Source organism: Mesoplodon mirus, assembly GCF_964341445.2.
Source record: "Mesoplodon mirus genome assembly, chromosome: 9".
Taxonomy (NCBI): domain Eukaryota; kingdom Metazoa; phylum Chordata; class Mammalia; order Artiodactyla; family Ziphiidae; genus Mesoplodon; species Mesoplodon mirus.
Window position 1 is genome coordinate 103,904,593 of NC_138985.1, and position 23,276 is coordinate 103,927,868.

A 23,276-nucleotide genomic window follows, 5' to 3' on the forward strand; every position below is an offset into this window, starting at 1 on the left:
AATGATTTAATCAACTGCACCTATGTAACAAAGCCTCCATTAAAACCCAAAAGGACTGGGTTCAAAGAGCTTTCAGACGGGTGAACACATGAGGTGCTCGGGGTGTGGTACCCCAAAGGGGGTGTGGAAGCTCCATGCCCCTTCCCACAACCTTGCTCTATGCATCTCTTCCGTCTGGGTGTTCATCTATGATCATAACCTTTTATAATAAATTGGTAAATGTAAATAAGCTGTTTTCTTGAGTTCTGTGAGCCACTCCAGCAAATTAACTGAAACCAAAAAGAGGGTCATAACTCTAACTTACAGCCAGTTAAGTCTAGGTGACAACCTAGACTTGGAATTAGCATCTGAAATGGAGGGCAGTCTGGCGGGACTGAGCCCTTACCCTGTGGATCTGATGTCATCTCCAGATAGATAGTGTCAGAATTGAGTTAAATTGTAGGGCACTGAGACAGTGTTGCAGAATTGCTTGCTGTGGGGAAAAGAAACCACACGTGTTTAATGACCAGAAGTGTCCAAAGTAAAGTGTTCTGTGTGAGCAGTGAAAAAAAAATCTCCCTGGTGGCACAGTGGTTGAGAGTCCGCCTGCTGATGCAGGGGACACGGGTTCGTGCCCCGGTCCGGGAAATTCCCACATGCCGCGCAGCGGCTGGGCCCGTGAGCCATGGCCGCTGACCCTGCGCGTCCGGAGCCTGTGCTCCGCAACGGGAAAGGCCACAACAGTGAGAGGCCCGCATACCAGGAAAAAAAAAAAAAAATCTCACAGGTGGGTTTTTTTTCCAACTCAATTATTCTTCCTTAAGCCCTGAGGGCATCGCAAAAGACCATCAAGATAAAAAGTTACAGTTAAGCCAACCCTGCCTTCAGTCTTTGGTGCACACAAAAGGATCCACAGGGGTAGGTAGTACAACACAGTGGGTAAGAACAAGGACTCTGGGACCATGTGACTCAGGTTTGAATCCCAGCTCTCTCTCTCCTTCTCCGTCTCCCTCTCCCTCTTTGACTTTGGACTAGTTATTTAGCCTCAGTTTCCTCCCCTGCAAAACAGAGATAATAAAAGTACATTCTTCAGAGGGTTGTTGTAAGGCTTAAATTTCATGATATGCATAAAGTGTTTGGACAGGGCCTAGCCCATAACTATAAATATCTGAAGTTATTATTACTTTCAATCAGTTCCCTGAGGTCACAAGTGAAAGGTAGTTAGTTATATGGTGACTTAGTGGACAGATGGTTGACTTAACTAGAGCTATTAAAGAACACAGCTCTCAACACTATGTTAGTGATTTATAAAGGAGCGTCTACTCAAGTTCCTCCCTGGGCCCCACGACTGAACTCACACACCAGTGCATCCAAAAGGACACACGGGAGAGGATTAGAAAACAACTCCTTCCATCATTTGCATCTCCAGATTTAGAACTAAGAGTTCTAAAATAAACAAATGGAGTAGATTTGGAAATGATGCATCCACTGCTTCTTCTTTTGTCATGAATAGTGGGAGCTATCACAGATCTGCCCATCACACGCTAGGGAGACATTTTCCTCCAGACACCAAAGAGAAGCAACAACTCAGGATGACTGAAACCTGCAATCCCCCAGAAAATCAACTGTCACCATCTCGCATCATTTTGATGTGAATAATTACAGGCACTGAATGCGTCCTTGGTATCACTGCAAATGGGTTCATTGTGGCTATAAATACAGCAGAATGGATTCACAACAAGGCAGTTTCCACAAGTGGCAAGATCCTGCTTTTCCTGAGTGTATCCAGAAGAGCGCTACAAAGCTTCATGATGCTAGAACTCACCTTCGGTTCAACATCCCCACATTTTTATAATCAAGACATTCATTGTATATGATACATTCAAAGGAAGTTTCATGTTTATAAATTATTGTAGCCTCTGGTTTGCTGCCTGGCTTAGATTCTTCTACTTTGTGAAGATTGCGCATTTCTCCTACCCGCTTTTCCTCAAGCTGAAGTAGAGAATTTCTGGATTGATGCCCTGGCTTCTGTGACTATCAGTGTTTGTTTCCTTGGGCCACAGTGTGTTCTTCCTCAAAAACATCTACACTGTGCATTGCAACCATCCTTTTTCTAGCCCCTCCTTCAACTCCACTAAAAAAAATTACTTCACTGAGACCAACGTGATCAGCCTGGTTCTTTTCTTTCTTTTTTTTTTTTTTTTGCGGCACGCGGGCCTCCCACCGCCGCGGCCTCCCCCGTTGCGGAGCACAGGCTCCGGACACTCAGGCTCAGTGGCCATGGCCCACGGGCCCAGCCGCTCCGCGGCATGCGGGATCCTCCCGGACCGGGGCACGGACCCGTATCCCCTGCATCGGCAGGCGGACTCCCAACCACTGTGCCACCAGGGAAGCCCCTGGTTCTTTTCTTTAACATGGGAATCTTCGTTCCTCTGATCACATTCATCCTGGCTGCCACCCTGCTGATCATCTCTCTCAAGAGACACGCCCTACACATGGAAAGCAATGCCACTGGCTCCAAGGACCCCAGCATGGAGGCTCATGTGGGGACCATCAAAGCTATCAGCTGTTTTCTCATTTTCTAAATTTTCAATGCAGATGCTCTATTTCTTTCCATGTCCAACATCTTTGATATCAACAGTTCCTAGAATATTTGGTGCAAAATCATCATGGCTGCCTACCCTGCTGGCCACTCCATTCTACTGATACAGGACAACCCTGGGTTGAGAAGAGCCTGGAAGCAGCTTCAGGCTCACGTTCACCTTTATTTAAAAGAGTAGACTCTATGATCCACACCCAAAGCACCTACCCCAACCAGCTCTGCCTTTCCCTCACCTAGACCTCTCTCTTCCTGCCTCCTTTCTTCCCCAAACCTGATCTGATCCTTTCACTCGATGTGTTTTTTGTATTGGAATTGGATCTTCATTCCTCTTTTGCTTCCTGGGCACAATCTTAGTGATGCTTGACATATTCTTCACCTGAGTCTTCCATTTCTACCTCCCCTTTCTCTACCTAAAGCAGTGATTCTAGACACTGGCTACACATTAGAATCTCTAGGGGAATTTTTTTTTTTTAAAACACCAATGTCCAGGCCTGACCCCAGATCAGTGAAGTCAGGATTTCTGGTGTTGGAACTTGGACAATTTGTTCAGTTCTCAAGGTGATCCTGATGTGTAGCCCGAGTTGATGTAGCCACCAAAATAGAGGAAGGCTTTGCAACTTGAACTTCCTGCAACTCCTCTCTTTCCCCATCCACATGGCTTTTAAACAGATTCAGATTATTCGGGAAGCTTTCTGAGTAACAGCTGGAAATGCATTTTATCTCCATCCTCCAAAGACATAATCTGAATAATTTGGAATATTTATCAAAATTAACAGTACATAAAATATCTTTCAACCTAAAAATTACTAAGAACTCTTCCCATAGATAAGATATGGTTTCATATATATATATATATATATATATATATATGGAAAAAATATGTGCAGGAAGATGTTCACTGCAGGACTATTCATTAATGAGGGAACTCATATCTGAAATGGAAACGTATGCAAACATTTTTAAAGTGAGACTGATGCATGTGTCCTGAAATGAAAAGATCGCCAATATGTTAAGTACAAAATGCGAGCAGATATTTTATGATTCCATTTATGTTTTTAATGCAATATAAATACTTCTTGTGTATATATATGCATATATAATGTTTCTAGAAGGATGTACCAAAAATGATTTAACATAGGACTTCTGAATAGTGGCATCAGGTGTCTGGGGGTTAATGAAACATTTACACTTAATTTTATAGCTTTTTGCGTTTGAACCATTTAGAACATGTATGCACTAATTTCAAATTTTTTAAAGATTTATAGTTTTTTTAAATTACAAAGAAAACTAGGTAAGTGAGCAACGCTTGAGGGAAAGGACTGTGTATCTTAATGAGTTGATTGAAACCACTGCTTTTTATCAAAATGCAAACCTTCAAAATCATAAGTTAAACATCTCCACTCTATCACTACCTCCTATTTTTCATTTTATTAGCTCAAGGGCTGCCGTGGAAAATCACCAGCTTTCAATCCACTGACATGTCTAGATTCTCTGTCCCTCTATCAACCTCTCTTCTTCACTTTCCTTCATAGCAGTCTGGAATACTGGTTAATCATACCCACACCCTTAAAAATGTTTTCAGCATATACAGATGAAGTGAGATGATGTCTGAGATTTGCTTTGAGATAATTCAGCAGGGCAAATGGGTAGAGAGGTTTTGATGAGTCTCATGTTGATGATGTTTTTCAAACAAGGTCTCAGGTACATGGTGGTTCTTTATACTAGTCTATTTCAGGGTATGTTTGAAATTTTCCCTAATATATTTTTTATATAAATAAATTATAAAACACTTTCATTTCCTGGTCCCTGTTTCCCATCATCCCCATCATGTGGAATAACTGCACATCTAGATGAACCCAACTATTTAACACCCCACATTTATTTCTAAGCAGCCTGGTGTTGCTTGAGATCTCTCACAACTGGATGAAGTTATGTTCCTACAGATTCATGCTCTTCAGCCTCAAATGAGTAACATCACCGGGCATTTCTATCCTGTATTTCCCTAAAGAAGTCATTCATTAACTACCCATGATGACTATCTCATATCTTTTCCTCAGTCCTAAACCTCCAGTCTATCATCTCTCTGCCTTATTTTCAACTGATGAAGTTGCCCTTACATTTTCTTTTTTGATAGAAGGAAGTCATTAGGTCATTCCTTCACCTTCCCATTAGCGAATTTATAAAACCACTAATTTTCTCCTACATTTCTAATGTTTCAATAGAAAGAGTGCCCTTCTATGAACATAGATACAAAGAACAAATTGGTGGTTGTAAGAGGTCGGGGGGGGAGGGATGAGATAAATAGATAAACTGGTTCTTTTTTTTAAGCTCAAATAAAATTTAAAATTTTTAAATAAATAAATCTAGGCAAAAGGAGACATTACAAACAGATCATAACCGTGAATTTGAATGTGTTACTCAAAATTCTAAGAACTATTTTACAATGTCCAATTTCAAAATATACATGTTGAACACATGTGTACATTTCTGGTCAATATACAATTAGTAGTGGGATTTCACAGTTACAGAATATGTGTATCTTCAGCTTTTATAGATGCTCCCAAACTGCTTTCCAATAAAATTCACTGTATTTTCATACACAGTGAAATACTACATAGTACTGGAACAAATTCAGATAAATCACAAAAATGAAATCTCAAAAACACAGATATAGGGCTGCTCTGGTGACGCAGTGGTTGAGAGTCCGCCTGCCGATGCAGGGGACATGGGTTCGTGCCCCGGTCTGGGAAGATCCCACATGCCGCAGAGCGGCTGGGCCCGTGAGCCATGGCCGCTGAGCCTGCGCGTCCGGAGCCTGTGCTCTGCAACAGGAGAGGCCACAACAGTGAGGGGCCCGCGTACCGAAAAAAAAAAAAAAAAAAACACGGATATAAGAGAGGATAGATATTACGGTACCATTTTTAACAATGTAAGCATTACCAAAACTGCTCTCTGCAATTTTAAGACAGGATATGTGGGGTGGCTATTGTCTAGAAAGGAGCAAAGGGGGACTTCTGGGGCACTGGTACCATGGTAATATTTTGTTTTATGATCTGGGTGCAAGTTACTTATTTTTAGTTTGTGAAAATTGATGAGTTATATAACCTCAATGAAGAGTTTAAAAAATTAAGTGGCTATACATGTATATATGTATTTGTGTATAAATACTTCAATGAAAAGGTTTTTAAAATCCTAAACAAAAAAACCAAAAAACGAAACAGGATGAATGAGATGTGGTGGTGTTGGTGGTATTAAACCAACCTAGCCAGGAAGGCTCTGTGTGAGTAAATAACATTTAAATAAGAAATAATTTTTAAAATGATAAATGCAAATCAAGAATTTAGAAAAATAATTACAAAATAAATCTAAGGATATCATAAGGAAAACATGATTTATAAACATAATTCATTAAATATTCATTTCATGAAATATCAAAAGGGGGAGAATTTAAAATGAATATAAGAATTGGTTCATTGCAAAAAGACAAAATTAGTAGTGTTATTTTATATAATTGAGAAAGAAAGACAAAGGAATACACAAAATTTTTGAAAAAGGATAAGTTACCACAAACTGGAAAAATTACAATATTCTTAAGAATCTATTTTGTTCAACTATAATAAGAGTTTGAAAACCAAGATAAGATAGATGTTTCTAGAAAAAATGTAGTTTACTAAAGTTGACTCCAACAGAATTAGTCATTGTAGTTGAACTAGAGAAAGTTGTCAAGAACCACACCCCCAAAGTGCTAAGAATAAATGTCTTCACAAGGGAATTACAAGGACTTTTTAAAAGCAGATAATTTCAAGCCTATGTAAATTCTTTCCCAGAATAAAAATTAAGAGAAGCTTCCAAATTTGTTTTATAAAATCAATATAATTTTGATATCAAAACACAAAAAAAAAACTGTCTCCCAGAAAACTACAAACCAACCTCACTTACCAATATTTAGGCAAAAATGCTAAATAAAACTCAAAGAGATCCAAAGTACAAGTTTATTCCATAGAAGTAAGATGGTTTGTGGGCTTCCCTGGTGGCGCAGTGGTTGAGAGTCCGCCTGCCGATGCAGGGGAAACAGGTTCGTGCCCCGGTCTGGGAAGATCCCACATGCCCCAGAGTGGCTGGGCCCGTGAGCCATGGCCGCTGGGCCTGTGCGTCCGGAGCCTGTGATCCGCAATGGGAGAGCCCACAACAGTGAGAGGCCCACATACCGCCAAAAAAAAAAAAAAAAAGTAAGATGGTTTAATATTAGAAAATGTGTCAATGCAATTTAACATATTAACACTTAGGAGAAAAATCATATAGTAATTTTTATAAATACTTAAAAAACATGAGCAAAATTCAACATCAATTCCTATTTTTAAAATATTAATAAAATAATAGGTGGATAATTTCTTAATATGATAAAATATATCTACCCTAACCTGATAGCCAGCATCATTCTTACGGAGGGAACACTATTATTTATATTAAATTCAGGAAAAAGACAAAGATGTTCACTTTCACCCTATTAATTAATGTTGTCTCAAGATACTACCCAATGCAATTATAAAAGAGAAATAAATTGAAAGGATTTTTAAAAATTAGAAGGGAAAAGACAGAAGTATTATATGTAGAATATATAATGGTATAAATAAAAACTCAAACAACTGAAAAATTATTACAAATAATAATAGCATGAAATATGGAAGGGAAAAAAACCCTTATAAGAGCAAAAAAAGATAAAATATTAGCAATAAAGTTAACAAAAAATAAGCAAGATCTACGTGAAGACTACTATAAAATGCCCCAGAGGTACACAACAGGAGATTTAAACAAGGAGAACAGCTACCATGTCACTGAGTGGAAAGACTCAATGTCATTAAATGTAACATTTCCATAAATGAATCAAAATTGTGTGATATACACAAATGCCAAAATTTTTCTATACCAACTGATTACAAACATTATGTGGAAAAATAAAGCAAGCATATCTAGAAACATTCTGAATACAAATCAAAAGAAATGAGGGAGGATTAATCCCATGAGATAAACATGTTATGAAGCTAACATATTCAAACTAGTGTGATATAGGACAATAAACAGCCAATGAAACCAAGTAGAAAGTCCAGAAATATGAGAATTTAGTATATGATAAAAGTAGTATAGCAAAACAGTAAGGAAATGATGGGTTATTCAAATAAATGGTATTAGAACAGTTAGATAGCCTTCTGGAAAAAGACAAATTTGGATGCATCTTCCACATCTTATACCAGGATAAATTCCGAATGGATCAAAGACTTAATGTTAAAAAAATTAAATGCTAGAAGAAATCCTAGAGACTTCAAAATTAACTTTGGAGGTGGGGAAGACCTTTCTAAAAATAAAACAAGAAAAAAACATAAAAATTTATTAAATCTGATTACATAAAATAAAGATTCTATATGGCAAAAACTACCACAAAGTCAAAGACAAATAAAAAACTGAGAAATAGTATCTGTTGCTCACATCCTGGATAGAGGCTAATTTTGCTAATTTTTTTTTATTAGGATCCTTAGTTTTTTGGGGGGGTTGTTTTTTGTTTTTTTTGGCCACGCCATGGAGCTTGCAGGATCTCACTTCCCCGACCAGGGATTGAACCTGGGCCACGGCAGTGAAAGCCCGGAACCCTAACCACTGGGCCACCAGGGGACTCCCTAATTTTGCTAATATACAAAAGGCTCATACAAATCAATAAGACCAATTACTAAATTTAAACATTGGCAAAGAATACGATCTGGAAGTTACAGAAAATGAAGATGGCTTTTTAAAATTAAAAGCTTACAAAATGCAAAAAGGTATATAGAAATAAAAATTGTAAATCACCCATTATCCTTCAACCCAGAGACAACTTTTGCTAATATTTTTTAAATGTGCATATGTGTGGTTGAACAAAATTGGGCTCTGAATATAAATTTCTGTGACATTTTGTTTTTACTTAACATCTTGATGTTTATTTCCAATTTTATTAAATTGCTTTCCAAAACCTAAAAAAAAAAAAGTTAAAAATGCTCAGCCATAAGCATAACTTATAACAAGTGAAAAATTAAGACTACTCTAATTTTCACTCATCAGATTAGCAAAGATCAAAAAGTTTGGTCACACACTGTGCTGGCGATTACAGGGACCATGCAATCTCACAAACTGATGGAGTGTTAATTGCTACTTCCTCAAATGCAGTTTAGTAAGACCTATGAAAATTATGAAGGTATATCAGTCATGAGAAAGAAAGACATCCTGCCATTTGCAATGACATGGATGGACCCTGAAGACATTACGTTAAGAGAGATGAGTCAGGCAAACAAAAGTACTGTTATGATATCACTTGTATATGGAATCTAAAAAAGCCAAACTTGTAAAAACAGAGTAAAATGGTAGTTACCAGAGGATGCGGGGTAGGAGGTTAAGACAGAAATTGTTTAGGATACAAATTTGCAAGGAGTAGTAAGTAAGCTCTAGAGATCTAACGCACAGTAGTGAATATAGATAATATTGTATTGTAATCATCAAACTTGCTAAGAGACTAGAAGTTAATGATTCCAACGACTAAAAAGAAAGGATCATTATGTAATGTGACAAAGGTACTAATTATTGCTGCAATGGCAATCATATCACAGTTTATAAATGTTTCAAATTAACATGTTGCACACCTTAAGTTTACACTACATGTCAAATATACTGCAATTTACAAAAAGAAAAAGAGGAAATGCTAAAAAAAATTATGGAGGTACATACATTTACTTAGCAATTTTATTTGGGGGATTTATCTTACAAATATACTTGAATACACAAAAAGTGACATTTGTTGCAATATTCTTTATAAGAGAAAAAAATAGTAAAATCAAAACATCCATCAACAGCCATCCATACAAAGGAGAAAGAATAGAGGGCAAGGAGGAGAAGAGAAAAGAAAGAAAGACACAAATGTGCTTATATGTGGATATGGAACAGCTTCCAAATGTATCATTAGGGCCAAAAAACAAGTTTAAAAAGCAGTGCCTTCAGGGAGATCAGCTCGGTACTTTGTGACCGCCTGGAGGGGTGGGATAGGGAGGGTGGGAGGGAGACGCAAAAGGGAGGGGATATGGAAACATATGTATATGTATAACTGATTAAATTTGTTATAAAGCAAAAAAATAAAATAAAATAAATTTAAAAAAAAAAAAAGCAGTGCCTTTACTATACTATCATTTGTATTTAAAAGGGTTTTTTAAAAATACTTGAGTGTATGTTTGCTTTCCTATATAAATTCTCTCTGGAAGATTTTAATAAGAAATTAATAACATTATTTTCTTTCAAAGAGGTTAATTGTGTGGCTAGGAGACAGGAGGAGAAGGGAAATTTTTCGCTGTATACATCTTTGTATCTTCTAAATTTTCAATGGTATAAACATGTAATCTATTCAAGAAATGAATAAAAATAAAATCAGAGGTGTTTTGTGATATGTGTTACTAAATGTTGAGAATGAAGTCATGCTTACTGTATAAAGCACACCAGGCTTACTATAAAATCCTTACTATAAAGGCCACTGCCACTCGTGTGTTTCCCTATCTCTGGTCTGTTTCAGCCACAAGTGGCAGAAAAGACTTTTTTCTCAAGTTATCCAGAACTAGCATATGATATGTGACAGCCATTCTCAGAAGGCCAGGAGTATTCTCAATGTGTGTCACCTTGGGTTATGAGGGCATGTGTCTCTGGTCCAATAAATTTAAGAAATGCTGTATTAACCATAGCAAACAGGTTTATCACCACAGCTCTCCTCAGAGCCTTTAATTTGCTGAGATGCATTGAGAACCTCCATTTGGAAGTTTCAGAATGAGTTCCTATTTTGTGCGTTCTGAATGGGATTGTTTATCGCTAGATGTATAAATTAATTTTGTTATTGACATCCCTCCCTTTTGAGCTTTCTGATCTCTTACACTTTCTTCATTATGCTTACATTTACAAAGTGGTTTAAGTCTGCTTTGTTGAATTGTTTTTTTTTAATTTCCTTCCTTTTCTTAAACTTGAAATAAAATTTTTTCAAACTGAAGAATGTTCACTGAGATTTCTACCAACGTAAAATCTTTGTCTGCTTAATAAGTGTTTGCTTACGTGAATGAAAAATATTACCTGCCATATCAGTAAACGAAGGATGTTGCAGCCATCGAGCCATCACATTATAGCCACCCAGATGGGGAGCCCTGAGGGAATTCAGGATGGAAACAGAATGCCCGCCATCAAACCATCAGATACTGCAGGCACCCCCTGACGGTGCACCCTGAGGAAACTCAGGATGAGAAAGCACAGGATACTGACCCCAATAGCTGAAGTGCATATCAAAGGAATGATTTCAGTGAGCCCAGATTCTTGCATCTTCCCGTACAGAGAAAAGTGCTAAATTCCTTAACTTGTGCTAAATTCCTTAACTTGAGATATCTGGTTTGCTTTAATTGATAGTAATCTTTTGATGTTCCGACTACCTGGTCTTTGTTGCAAAAACTCCTATATCCTAGCTTCCCCCCACCCCCTTTACCTATTCGGAGCAGTCTCTCAGAGTTATCTGAGATGCTGCGTCCTGGACTTAAGGCCTCAGTTTTGTCTGCCGAATAGAACGTAACTCTCAACTTTTAGGTTATGCATTTTTTTCAGTCAACATGTATAAATCTAAAATGTAAAACATCTCTCTAACTGAGTCCTTTATTTTCTATACACGAAAAAATTGTTTCTAATTTACCATCACTATTGGTATGACAAGCCCTAGAAAGCTGCCTCTCTAAGTTCTAGTACATTAGTGATAAAGGAGCATCCCCCATATCATCTGCTGACTTTTTTAACGAAAGAATTTCTTTCACTCAGCACTAGAGCAAGCGTAACCTACAGTCAACTCGAGAAGGCCAGAAAGAGATGTAAAAAACTAGAGACTAAAAATCAACTGAAGGGCTTCCCTGGTGGCGCAGTGGTTGGGGGTCCGCCTGCTGATGCAGGGGACACGGGTTCGTGCCCTGGTCCGGGAGGATCCCACGTGCCGCGGAGCGGCTGGGCCCGTGAGCCATGGCCGCTGAGCCTGCGTGTCTGGAGCCTGTGCTCCGCAACGGGAGAGGCCACAACAGTGAGAGGCCCACGTACCGCAAAAAAAAAAAAAATCAACTGAAAAAATCTGAGGAACCAGTAATTAGGAGAGGGTTCAGAGAAGAAAACTGGGTTGAATCTTTTAAAAAACGGAATTATTTAACAATAGTAGCGACAATGACAACAAACTAACCACAAGTGTGGGAAGTGCAAGGAATGGTCAGAATAACCTGTTGATCCTTGAGCAAACAAATAACTTTCCAAATTTTAACTTCATCATCTAAAAATGAGAGGGATAATAATGCTGATCTCACAAGGGAGTCCAGAACAATAATTAAAATAATTTATACATGGTAAATGAATGATACAAGATGGCCATTTTGTTATTTTTTTATAAAGCCATATAAGGGTAGCAACTACTGTTGAATCACCAATCTCCAGAACTTAATCTATAATAAATTCACCAGATAAAACTTACTCCTCCTTCTCTTCCTATCTGCAAAGAATTAGGTTAAATTCCTTCTGAAATAGAAGCACTATTTCTTTTTCTTGTCAGGAAGAAGCAGAAGCTTGTCCTAAGGGTCCCATTTTCTGAACTTCAACGTTCAAGGACTTGTAAGAAGGGAAAAATAAAGGCAAACAGCAAAATCAATAAAGACCTTGAAACTCTCAAGCGTGAAAGAGATCCTACAGATCACTTGAATCTATTCAGAGCAGGTCTGGACTTCAGATGGAGTCATTGCTCATGACCTGGAGTGGAAAGGGCCACCGTCCTGAGACAAAAAAGGGTGAACTGCCCTCCCCCATTTCATAACCAGTCTACAGGACAATGGATAAACATGGACACCTTGGGTGGAGTCCTCACTGGGCCAAAAACTTAGCTGCACTAGACAGCATTCCTCACATGTACCATCCTTAAAAGCTACCAACACATAATACGACTTTTTGTTGACACCATGAAAGCTGTCCAGGAAGGAACATAACTGTTTCAGGTGTGAAACATCTCATCTTTATTTGTGATTTGATCCTTCCTAAAGATTCTGTTATTTTTTTTAAGTACTTGATATCCAAAATGATGGCATGGGTTTTTTTCACCTTAGCAAATGAATTTTGAATAACATACTGGATGCCGAGAAAACTGGTAGGCCAATTTTGTCAACACCTTTTCCCATCTCATTATTCTTAATGTCTTAATGAAGACATTAAGTCAATAAATATCAAAACATAACTATGGGCAGCTGGAAATAGGTGAGGGACTTCCCTGGTGGTACAGTGGTTAAGACTCCGGGCTTCACTGCAGGGGACACGGGGTTCCATCTCTGGCAGGGGAACTAAGATCCCACATGCCTCACAGCATGGCCAAAAAAAAAAAAAAAGCCATCACCTGTGAGAAAATATTTATGGAAACAATTAGATTCTTCATCAAGCAGCTCCCCAAAGCAAGTAATAGATAATTGGGGAAGTACATGTCACATGTCACGATTGTTTGTCACTGTTTTCTGGTAATATTGTGAGGTTTTACCTTCTTGTGAAATAGCCTGATTGCTAGAAAGCTATTAAAAGCCTCATAACCCAAATTCTCAGGTATGGCTTTTTTTTTTTCGCTGTACGCGGGTCTCTCACTGTTGTGGCCTCTCCTGTTGCAGAGCACAGGCTCTGGACGCGCAGGCTCAGCGGTCATGGCTCACGGGCCCAGCCGCTCCGTGGCACGTGGGATCCTCCCGGACCGGAGCACGAACCTGTGTCCCCTGCATCAGCAGGTGGACTCTCAACCACTGCGCCACCAGGGAAGCCCAGGTATGGCTTTTTTTTTTTTTAATAAGATTACCAATACTTATAAAAACATAATAATGTTCCTCATTTATAAATCTCCCCCCAATAAATCTCCCCCCAAAAAATTACAGAAATGAAATTAAAGTTGTTTCATTTTTTAATTATTACTATCAAAGTAATACCAGCTTTTGGTCAAAAAAAAAATCAAATGCTGAAAAGGTGTTTTGTGAAAACCATCAGTCTCCCTCCTCACCTCAATTTCCACTCCCCAGAAGCTATGTTTTTGTTGATTTCTGGCTTTAGCTTGGGGGTGGTTACTTTCATAGGTCCAAGTGCACGTACCCAATACATGTACACATACATTGCTTTATGCATCTGTAAACAATATCCACTGACTCAGCACCGTAAAAGATGAGGACTGAAATGTCACTTCCATTGCCCTCAAATTCCCCGCCCTCCTCCCAAATTTTAAGTTATATTACTACTTGTATTCCTTATTCTTGTTGCCTCAAAATTACTGAATGATTTTAAGTTTCAATTTCTTGTTCTACTATTTATAGTTAATGACTATCAACTCCACATGATACAAAAAGACTATATTAGCTCCCCTTGACTTCCAATGACTTCTCCCATTTTCTACTTTCTAACTTCTGAAAGCAACATGCTCCTTTTACATTGTAATATGCTGCTCTGTAACTATAGTTCAGTCTTCTATGCTTTATCTATGAATTTAGTTTAAATGTGGAAAACCAATAAGCAGCATTCCTAATGTTGTTATTAAAAGTATTATTGGACTTAGGACCAAAAAGAGCTTTCCATTAAGTTCAGTGACACAGTCAACAGACCCAGATAAAAGGAGATTGTTTCCAACATAAAAATCAAATGCATTTTATTTTCTTACACTTCATCATTGACTCAACAGCAGGCAAAGTAGAGTTTGGGTTTGTAATTCTGCTCAATTGTCTTCCTTTATGTTGTTTAGATCATACACACCCCTAAAAAAGATAAGTATATACTTTACCATTTCCTCAAAGGAATTCAGATTTTTGACCATGTTACTATCAGTTAGATGTAATCCACTTTTTTTTTTTTTCAAGAAGCAGCTTTCTCAAAGCCCTTCATCCTCTTATTCCATTCTTGACAAATAGCTCCTAACCCTGACTCATATTTATCACTACTGGAAATTCCTTCACTGAATGTCCCACTGGAAATTCCTTCACTGCATGTCTCGGTTATATCCATCAACTGTTTCCTAGATCTCATGTCTAACTCTTTTTTTTTTAATTGAAATATATTTGACATATTGTGTAAAGTTAAGATGTACCTGTTAACTTAATACATTTATATATTATAATATGATTGCTATTATAGTGATAATTAGCACCTCTGTCATGTTACAGAATTATCCCTTTTTTAGTGATTGGAATCATTAAGTTCTAGTCTCTTTGCAAGATTAATGATTATGATACAGTACTGTTGTCTATATTCACTATACTAAGCATTCGATCGCTAGGATTTATTTACTACCCTTTATTAGTTTGTACCCTTAAACAACATCTGTTCAATCCCCCCAACCCCCAATCTCCTGGTAGCCACTATTTTACTCTTTTATTATTTCCTACCTTTCTTATTAGAATATATCCTCAAGTCACTTGCTCAGAAAGGTTACCATAAAAAAGTAAATTCTCGGGCTTCCCTGGTGGCGCAGTGGTTGAGAGTCCGCCTGCCAATGCAGGGGACACGGGTTCGTGCCTCGGTCCGGGAAGATCCCACATGCTGCGGAGTGGCTGGGCCTGTGAGCCATGGCCGCTGAGCCTGTGTGTCCAGAGCCTGTGCTCTGCAACAGGAGGGGCCACAACAGTGAGAGGCCTGAGTACCACCAAAAAAAAAAAAAAAAAAAAGTAAATTCTCTCAGTCCTTGAATGTTTGGAAAGGTTTTGGGGTTGGTTTGTTGTTTGTTTCTTGTCCTCACTCTTGATTGGTAGTTTGGTTAATTCTAGGTCTAAAATTACTTCCCTTAAGTTCTTAGAAGAAATTTCATTATCTTTGAGCATTCATTGTTACTAATTAGAAATCAGAATGCAACATGTACCTTTGTCCTTTGCTGGTTTTTGTATTTTCTTTCTCTAGGTTTCAGGATCTTCTTTTTGCCCTTAGTGACTCACAGCATTACACTACATCTGGATGTAATTACGGTAACCATATAATGCCTAATATTTTTAATGTAATTTAAAGTCTAGAGGCTGGAGAAAATGCTCCAGGAAGCTATTAAAGAGCTTGGATCCTTCTAGCTTCTTATGCAATCCATGCTTATCATGTTTCTGAACCTCCTGTTCATGGCCACAAGGATGGCCGTGACACAGTGAGGTATCACCTCTACATTACAGGCAAAACTGGGTATATGGACACCCCTGCAAGGAAATATGCAGAAGAAATTATTTTTCATTGTGTGTGCTTTTACTCTTAAGAAAACCAGGGAACTTATAATGAGAAAGAGGGGAGAATGATCATGGCTTAGGCAGTTAGTCTCAAATGTTCCATTTGATGAAACTTATGTAAGACTAATTCAGGGCTTATCAATCAAAAGACCATGTCTTTCATCAGCACTAAGAAATTTTCTTCTATTTTTAAAACATAATTGCTTCCTCTCCATTTTCTCTAGTCTTGCTCCCTGAAATTCCTCAGATTCTAGACCTCCTGGATTAAACATCTGTGTCTCTTATCCTTTCTGTTCTCATTTTTATCACTGATTTTTGCTCTGCATTCAGAGAAATGACCTTGACTTCATCTTATTTTTACTGAAGTCATATATTAACTGAATGTAATTTTAAATCATTTTTAATTTCTAAAAGCTTCTTGTTTTTATTTATAATAGCATCCTTTTCATATTTTATGGATACAATATCTTCTCTGTCTTCTCTGAGGATATAAGTTTGAATTTTTAAGTGTCCTTTGATCTTTATTTCTTCAGGGGTCATTTACTCTGAAAGTTTATCTTGGCTTTCTCTTGCAAGCTATGGATTTTGCTATTTCTGATAATCCTTGATTACTAATTCATGAGGGAAAATGAAAGGCTGTTTTGCATAAGTAAGTGTTATTCCCCAGTAGGACAGTCTCCTGATCAGAACGGTCGATGGAGAGCTCTGCTTTGTAACTGGGTCATCCATCCGGTTCACCAGGATTGGCTTCTGACAAGTGGCTTTTCTTGTAGGTATGAGATTGAGGAATCTGACATTAGCCTGGAAATCTAAAATGTCACAATAAGAAGGGATCTAATCTGTGTGCACACACCAGCACTAGAAGCCCTAGTTCTCCCTGGGAAATGTATTCAATTCTTCTAGAAATGAGTTGTCAGTATGGGGGCTGCCAATGGTTCTGTGTGCAGTGGTGCGGAAAAGTTGGAAGGGATCACTGAAGCAGCCATCTGGCACACACAATTTTTTTTTTTTTTTTTTTTTTTTTTGCGGTACGCGGGCCTCTCACTATTGCGGCCTCTCCCCTTGCGGAGCACAGGCTCCGGACGCGCAGGCTCAGCGGCCATGGCCCATGGGCCCAGCCGCTCCGCGGCATGTGGTATCTTCCCAGACCAGGGCTCGAACCCGTGTCCCCTGCAATGGCAGGTGGATTCTTAACCACTGCGCCAGGGAAGCCCTGTTAATTCCATTTTGTGACTCCCCTCTTTGGAAAGTTTATCAATCCTTTAAGTTGGTGAAACAGTGGCAGCTCCCAATTCCCTTTTCTCAGTCGTTTCATGGAAAATTTCCAGAAAGCTTAAATTCATGAAAGCTGATCGTTGGGCTAGAGATGAGAGGTTTTATCAGTAAGTCGTTAGTTAAGTGTTGTTTTTCTTAAAATAAAGAAAAACATCCATATGGGACATCTTAATCTTAGCATGTACTCTACACAGCAATGTGCATGTCCCTCACCATTATCTTGGGCATTTTTTTCACAGGAGCTGAGAACAAACGGAGAAAAGATAAAAGTAGAACGCAGGCCATCCCAGCCGACTCTAACTTGCCCGCCAAGTATATAAGAAGGCATGGTGGCCGATTCCCTGAAGTCTTGTGCCTATCTCACCATGGAGACACTCTTCCAGCCATCAAGTAATGGGATTCTGTACAACAAACCTAGCTGAACACAAAGATGGGGCTACTAGTGCCAGGAGAATGAGCAAGAGAAGGGGCAGTTTAAGGGAGAAGAAAAGGTGACATACTGGACACAGGGCTCACAGCGAGAGGAAAGAGGGTTGCAGGTAGTAACTGCAGATGGGAGAGATGGGCTGGCGACTGGATAGTTATTTGGCTTGGAGACCACCTTCTACCTTTAACTAGCAGCCAGGCGCAAAGCACGAGAGACTATCTTGAGTGGGATGAGTGTAACACGCAGTGAGTGAGTTTCCCCAGAATTATGTTTTCACCCACCAGGTGGATGGGGGGTGGGGGGTTACTCGAATATTAAACCGATTACTTTAAAACGTAAGCTGCTTTTTCACACATTCGATTTACAAATTTTAAAATTCATCCCTACCTTATCTCATCTGGGATTTCAAAAATTCCTCGCAGTGCATACATCTGCACAGAAACCAATTCCAATCGCTGGACTAGAAATTGGAGTAAAGTCGTCTCCAGGCAGGGCTCAGGGCCAGTGAGAGGCAAGGGACAAGAGGCTGAGAAGTGGTGGGAATAGATGAGATGGACTCTCAGAAGGCACTGCCGATATCAGAAGTGGGGATGAATTATAATGAGACTGACTTTGAAAGAGAACTTCAGATGCTTGAAAAACCTAAGGTAGATCCACACTGCACTTTTTTCTCTCTCCCTGAGCAAACCCCTTTGTTCTCACTATTCAATAAGAGCCTCAGAAAGCCAATGGCTGGGCTTCCCTGGTGGCGCAGTGGTTGGGAGTCCGCGTGCTGATGCAGGGGACACGGGTTCGTGCCCCGGTCCGGGAAGATCCCACATGCTGCGGAGCGGCTGGGCCCGTGAGCCATGGCCGCTGAGCCTGCGCGTCCGGAGCCTGTGCTCCGCAACGGGAGAGGCCACAGCAATGAGAGGCCCGCGTACCACAAAAAAAAAAAAAAAAAGCCAATGGCTTCCAAATTTGTGTCGTCCCATATCTCACTCTGGAACCCCAAGCCCTCTATATCCCCAAAGTCCCTTCTCCTATCTCCTTTTTGGATGCAGATTTTTGTTAAACTAATAACTCTGTCTCTAACTATCCTCTGCCTTGCAAGTGAAAGCTCTTTCCGTTTTAAGAGCTATTACGGACTGGCATTTACATCCGAGGTTAAAAATAACCCTCACCAGACTGCCTGTAAGATGTGGTTTTCTGAGAACCTGCAGGCCTTGAGAATGCAAATCAGAAAAGGATCCAATTGCCACCAACACTTCTAGAGAAAACTGCCATTTGCATCTGCACGCCAGATCCCGGATGTCTGCAAATAAATCAGTGGCTCCTTCAAACCAGAACCCAGGCGCAGATTGAAAGCTCATGTGGAGGTGGATTTGGAAGGAGGAGTGAAAAGGACACAGCTCTGGAAATTGGGATGAATGAGCCCAAGTCACTGTCCGAAGAGAAGGGGGCAGCACATTCCTCAGGGTCTAACCCTAACCTGACTTTGAACTGTATCGACAATGTTCCTTTAGTTCAATGGGTGCCATTTGCAACTGCTAGGCCTCCCTCCCTCCCACCCACCCCCAAGACACCTTCCTATACTTTCATTAACTACATCCTTTTAAAGAATGTCATCATTGCCAGGGACACATTTTCAGGCCTGGAAGAGACAGAAGTGATTTTACTGAAAACGTGTCAATAAACAGTGATAATAGTAACCCACCATGGCACAAAGTAGAAACAAAGTCCGGGGGCGGGGGGGGGCTCCCCTGGTGGCACAGTGGTTGAGAGTCCACCTGCCGATGCAGGGGACGCAGGTTCATGTCCCGGTCCGGGAAGATCCCACATGCCGCGGAGCAGCTGGGCCCGTGAGCCATGGCCGCTGAGCCTGCGCGTCCGGAGCCTGTGCTCCACAACGGGAGAGGTCACAACAGTGAGAGGCCCGCGTACCGCAAAAAAAAAAAAGTCCAGGGGGGACCTTCAAGATGGCTGGGACGAAGTGAGAGAGTAGCGCTGACATATATACAGTACCAAATGTAAAATAGCTAGTGGGAAGCAGCCGCATAGCACAGGGAGATCAGCTCGTGCTTTGTGACCACCTAGAGGGGTGGGATAGGGAGGGAGGGAGGGAGGGAGGGAGACGCAAGAGGGAGGGGACATGGGGATATATGTATAGCTGATTCACTTTGTTATACAGCAGAAACTAACACACCATTGTAAAGCAATTATACTCCGATAAAGATGTTAAAAAAAAAAAAAAAGAAACAAAGTTCAGTTTTATCTTCCTTAGGAAACAGATTTTCCTGAAATCACTTCTATCCACACACCTGAATGTAGTAATCCCATTAACTCTTTATCTGGCCCCCTAAATACCATACCATAACATAAAATATCAGTTAAAAAATTAAAAACCTGTTTTCTTTAAGATTCTATGCTTCCAAATTCTGACCTGGCTTTCCCTAATGGGCTGTGACCTCTGGTCTGCAGCTTCAACTTGTACTAAACCTTCCCCACTTAGGAACTCCACAAAATTTGTCTGTTTTATCTAGAATAGGCTGCAGAACCCATGGTCCTCCTGTCCTTGTTTCTAGGGAACACACTGATGTCTTTAGGGGTGAAGGGGCATCGCATCTGCAGCCTCCTCTCACACAGTTCAGAAAAAGAGTAATATGGATACAGGTGGCGTTTTGTATCCGTGGGTTCCACAGTCTCGAATTCAACCAACCACAGATCAAAAATATTGAAAAAGGAAAAAAAAATTCCAGAATGTTACAAAAAGCAAAACTTGAATTTGCCAGCTCCTGGCAACTATCAACTATTTACAAAGCATTTACTTAGGTATTATAAGTAATCTAGACATGATTTAACGTACAAGGGAGGATGTGGAAGGTTGTATGCACATACTACATCATTTTATAAAATGGACTTGAGCATCCTCAGATTTTGGTATCCACAGGGGAATGGGGGGTGGTGATTGGAATCAATCCCCTGCAGATACCAAGGGACAACTGTATACATATTTAGAGAGAAAGACAAGAATCTAGTAATGCGGGCTTCCCTGGTGGCACAGTGGTTGAGAATCCACCCGCCAATGCGGGGGCACGGGTTCAAGCCCTGCTCTGGGAAGATCCCGCATGCCGCGGAGCATCTAAGCCCGCGAGCCACAACTACTGAGCCTGCAAGTCACAACTACTGAGCCTGCATGCCACAGCTACTGAAGCTCAGGTGCCTAGAGCTCATGCTCTGCAGCAAGAAAAGCCACCCAATGAGAAGCCTGGGCACCTCAACGAAGAGTAGCCCCAGCTCGCCGTTTACCCAGGTGCAGCAACAAAGACCCAACGCAGCCAAAAATAAAAATAAATAAATAAATTTATATTTAAAAAATAGAATCAAGTAACGCAGTAATGGTAACATTTCGATCATCTGGATGAAGGATATGCAAGAATCCTTTGTGCTCTTCTTGCGACTTGTCTAAAAGTCTGAAATTAAGTCAAAATCAAAGTTAAAAGAGGGACTTCCCTGGTAGCGCAGTGGTTAAGAATCCGCCTGCCAATGCAGGGGACACGGGTTCGTTCCCTGGTCCGGGAAGATCCCCCATGCTGCGGAGCAACTAAGCCCGTGCGCCACATATACTGAGCCCGCGCACCCCAGAGCCCGTGCTCTGCAACTAGAGAAAGCCCACAAGCAGTAATGAAGACCCAACACAGCCAAAAAAAAAAAAAAAAAAAGTTAAAGAAAAATTACCTGAAGAGCATTGTGAGCTTTAAAGGAAATAATATCTATGGGAAAAATGCTCTAAATTATAAAGTGCTACATAAATGTTTTTAAACTGGAAAATTACATCAATGACATTCATTTGATGTAATTTAAAAATTTTAAATTAAAAAAAAATTTAAAGTTTCAGTGGCTTAAGAAAACACGTATTTGAAACAGAGCAGGAGGACTTTACCAGGCCTTTCCGGATGGACCCCTCCCCCATCTCCTCTGCTTTAGCTCCTCTCTGAAGTACCTAGATAATAGTATCTGATGCACATTTCCTGAGTTGTTTCACAGATGCTAAAACCCCCACCAAATGAAAGGAATTAACTACTTGATGACCATGAGCACGTAGCCCCCAGACATACTGGCTTAATTAGGATTAACAGGATTAATACTGTTAACCCCTGTGACACCACCCTGTTACCTCACCATCAACAAATCAGAATTGTGCACGGAGCTGATCACATACCCTGGGATGCACCCCACCCCCCAAACCTTGCCTTTAAAAATACTTTGCTGAAATCCATCCTGCTTGGTGCCCTTCAACAAACACTACTTCCGGGCCTCCCTGGTGGCGCAAGTGGTTGAGAGTCCGCCTGCCGATGCAGGGGATACGGGTTCGTGCCCCGGTCTGGGAGGATCCCATATGCCGCGGAGCGGCTGGGCCCGTGAGCCATGGCCGCTGGGCCTGAGCATCCGGAGCCTGTGCTCCGCAACGGGGGAGGCCACAACAGTGAGAGGCCCGCATACCGCAAAAAGAAAAAAAAAAAAAAAAAAAACAAACACTACTTCCCTTCACCACAATCCGGTATCAGTAGATTGGCTTCACTGCGCGTGGGCGAACGAACCCAACTTTGGTTCAGTCACATTTATTTCTTGCTCCTTCAAAGCCTTCTACATGCCCACGCCCTCCAAGTGCAGCTGTTCTCCATCTCAGGCATTCAGGCTGCTTGGAGCTAATGTTCCACCACCTCAAACGAGACCCAGGGGTCACCTTGTGAGCTGCTACCCTTGCTCTTCTGTGCATTGGTAAGGATGTCACAGATCTCCTTCCATTCAGGGCCAGAATGAATGACAAAGCCCCGCCTACCTATAAGGGGGGGCAGGAAATGCAGGGACTTCCAGGCCATAATCGTGGAGCATTCCTGTCTCTGCTCCAGTATCTCCTCGAGTTCCCATTTTCTGCTGAACCCTTGTATTTCTCAAGATATGTGGGAAAGGAAAAGGAGGAGAAAGGTATATATCATACTTTATTCCTTCATTTCTCTTCTAATCACCTCCCAATGCTCCAACTTGGACTCCCTACCTGACCCCCAGTCAAACAGAGCAGGAAGCATCGCCTTCTTTCGGGATGGCCCAGATCAGGCCACCCCTGTTCAGAAATGTAGTGGCTTACACTTGTCAAAACAGAAAACAATGCTCTCCATCACAGGTATCATAGACGTGGGGTCTTGATTGGACAACAAATGAAGACAGCATTGAGAATAAAGAGGGGCAAATAGTAAACAATAAGCGTGTAAGAATTTCCCAAATCCAGGCCTTTCTCACTTTCTGAGATGGCCCACACTCTGTCTGTGTAGTGTGTATCTCTCTAAATAAATCCACTTCTTACCTATCACTTTGTCTCTCACTGAATTCTTTCTGCCATGAGACATCAAGAACCTGAGCTTCATGAAGGCCTGAAACCAGGAAACCTCCTGACCAGGCCCACCTGTGAATGGCTGCAGGAAGAAAGAAATTAACAAGTCCCCTCCGGAGCCTGAACAGAACCAGAACTTGACCCTCCTTTTTTAGTATAAGAAGCCTGAATTCTAACTCAGGGCAGATGGCTTTTGGACACTAGTTCACCATCTTCTTGGTCTGCTGGCTTTCGGAATAAAGTCGCTGTTCCCTGCCCCCCCCCCCAAAAAAAAGAATTTCCCAAATCCACAAATACTGATCAACACCTAGCCTCTTCACATTTAATATTCTCAACAGCTTGTTT

At 40.5% G+C, this 23,276-nt stretch overlaps 1 protein-coding gene across 1 annotated transcript; it reads left to right on the forward strand.

The window, feature by feature from the left end:
• Window positions 1–1,571: 1,571 nt before the first annotated feature.
• TAS2R39 (taste 2 receptor member 39) lies at window positions 1,572–22,747 on the forward strand (the record flags this gene model as incomplete). The annotated part of the gene is given in 6 exon segments (XM_082632983.1): window positions 1,572–1,631; window positions 1,635–1,840; window positions 1,842–1,977; window positions 1,981–2,010; window positions 2,014–2,142; window positions 22,610–22,747. Coding segments are annotated over 6 exon segments (699 nt in total).
• Window positions 22,748–23,276: the final 529 nt, after the last annotated feature.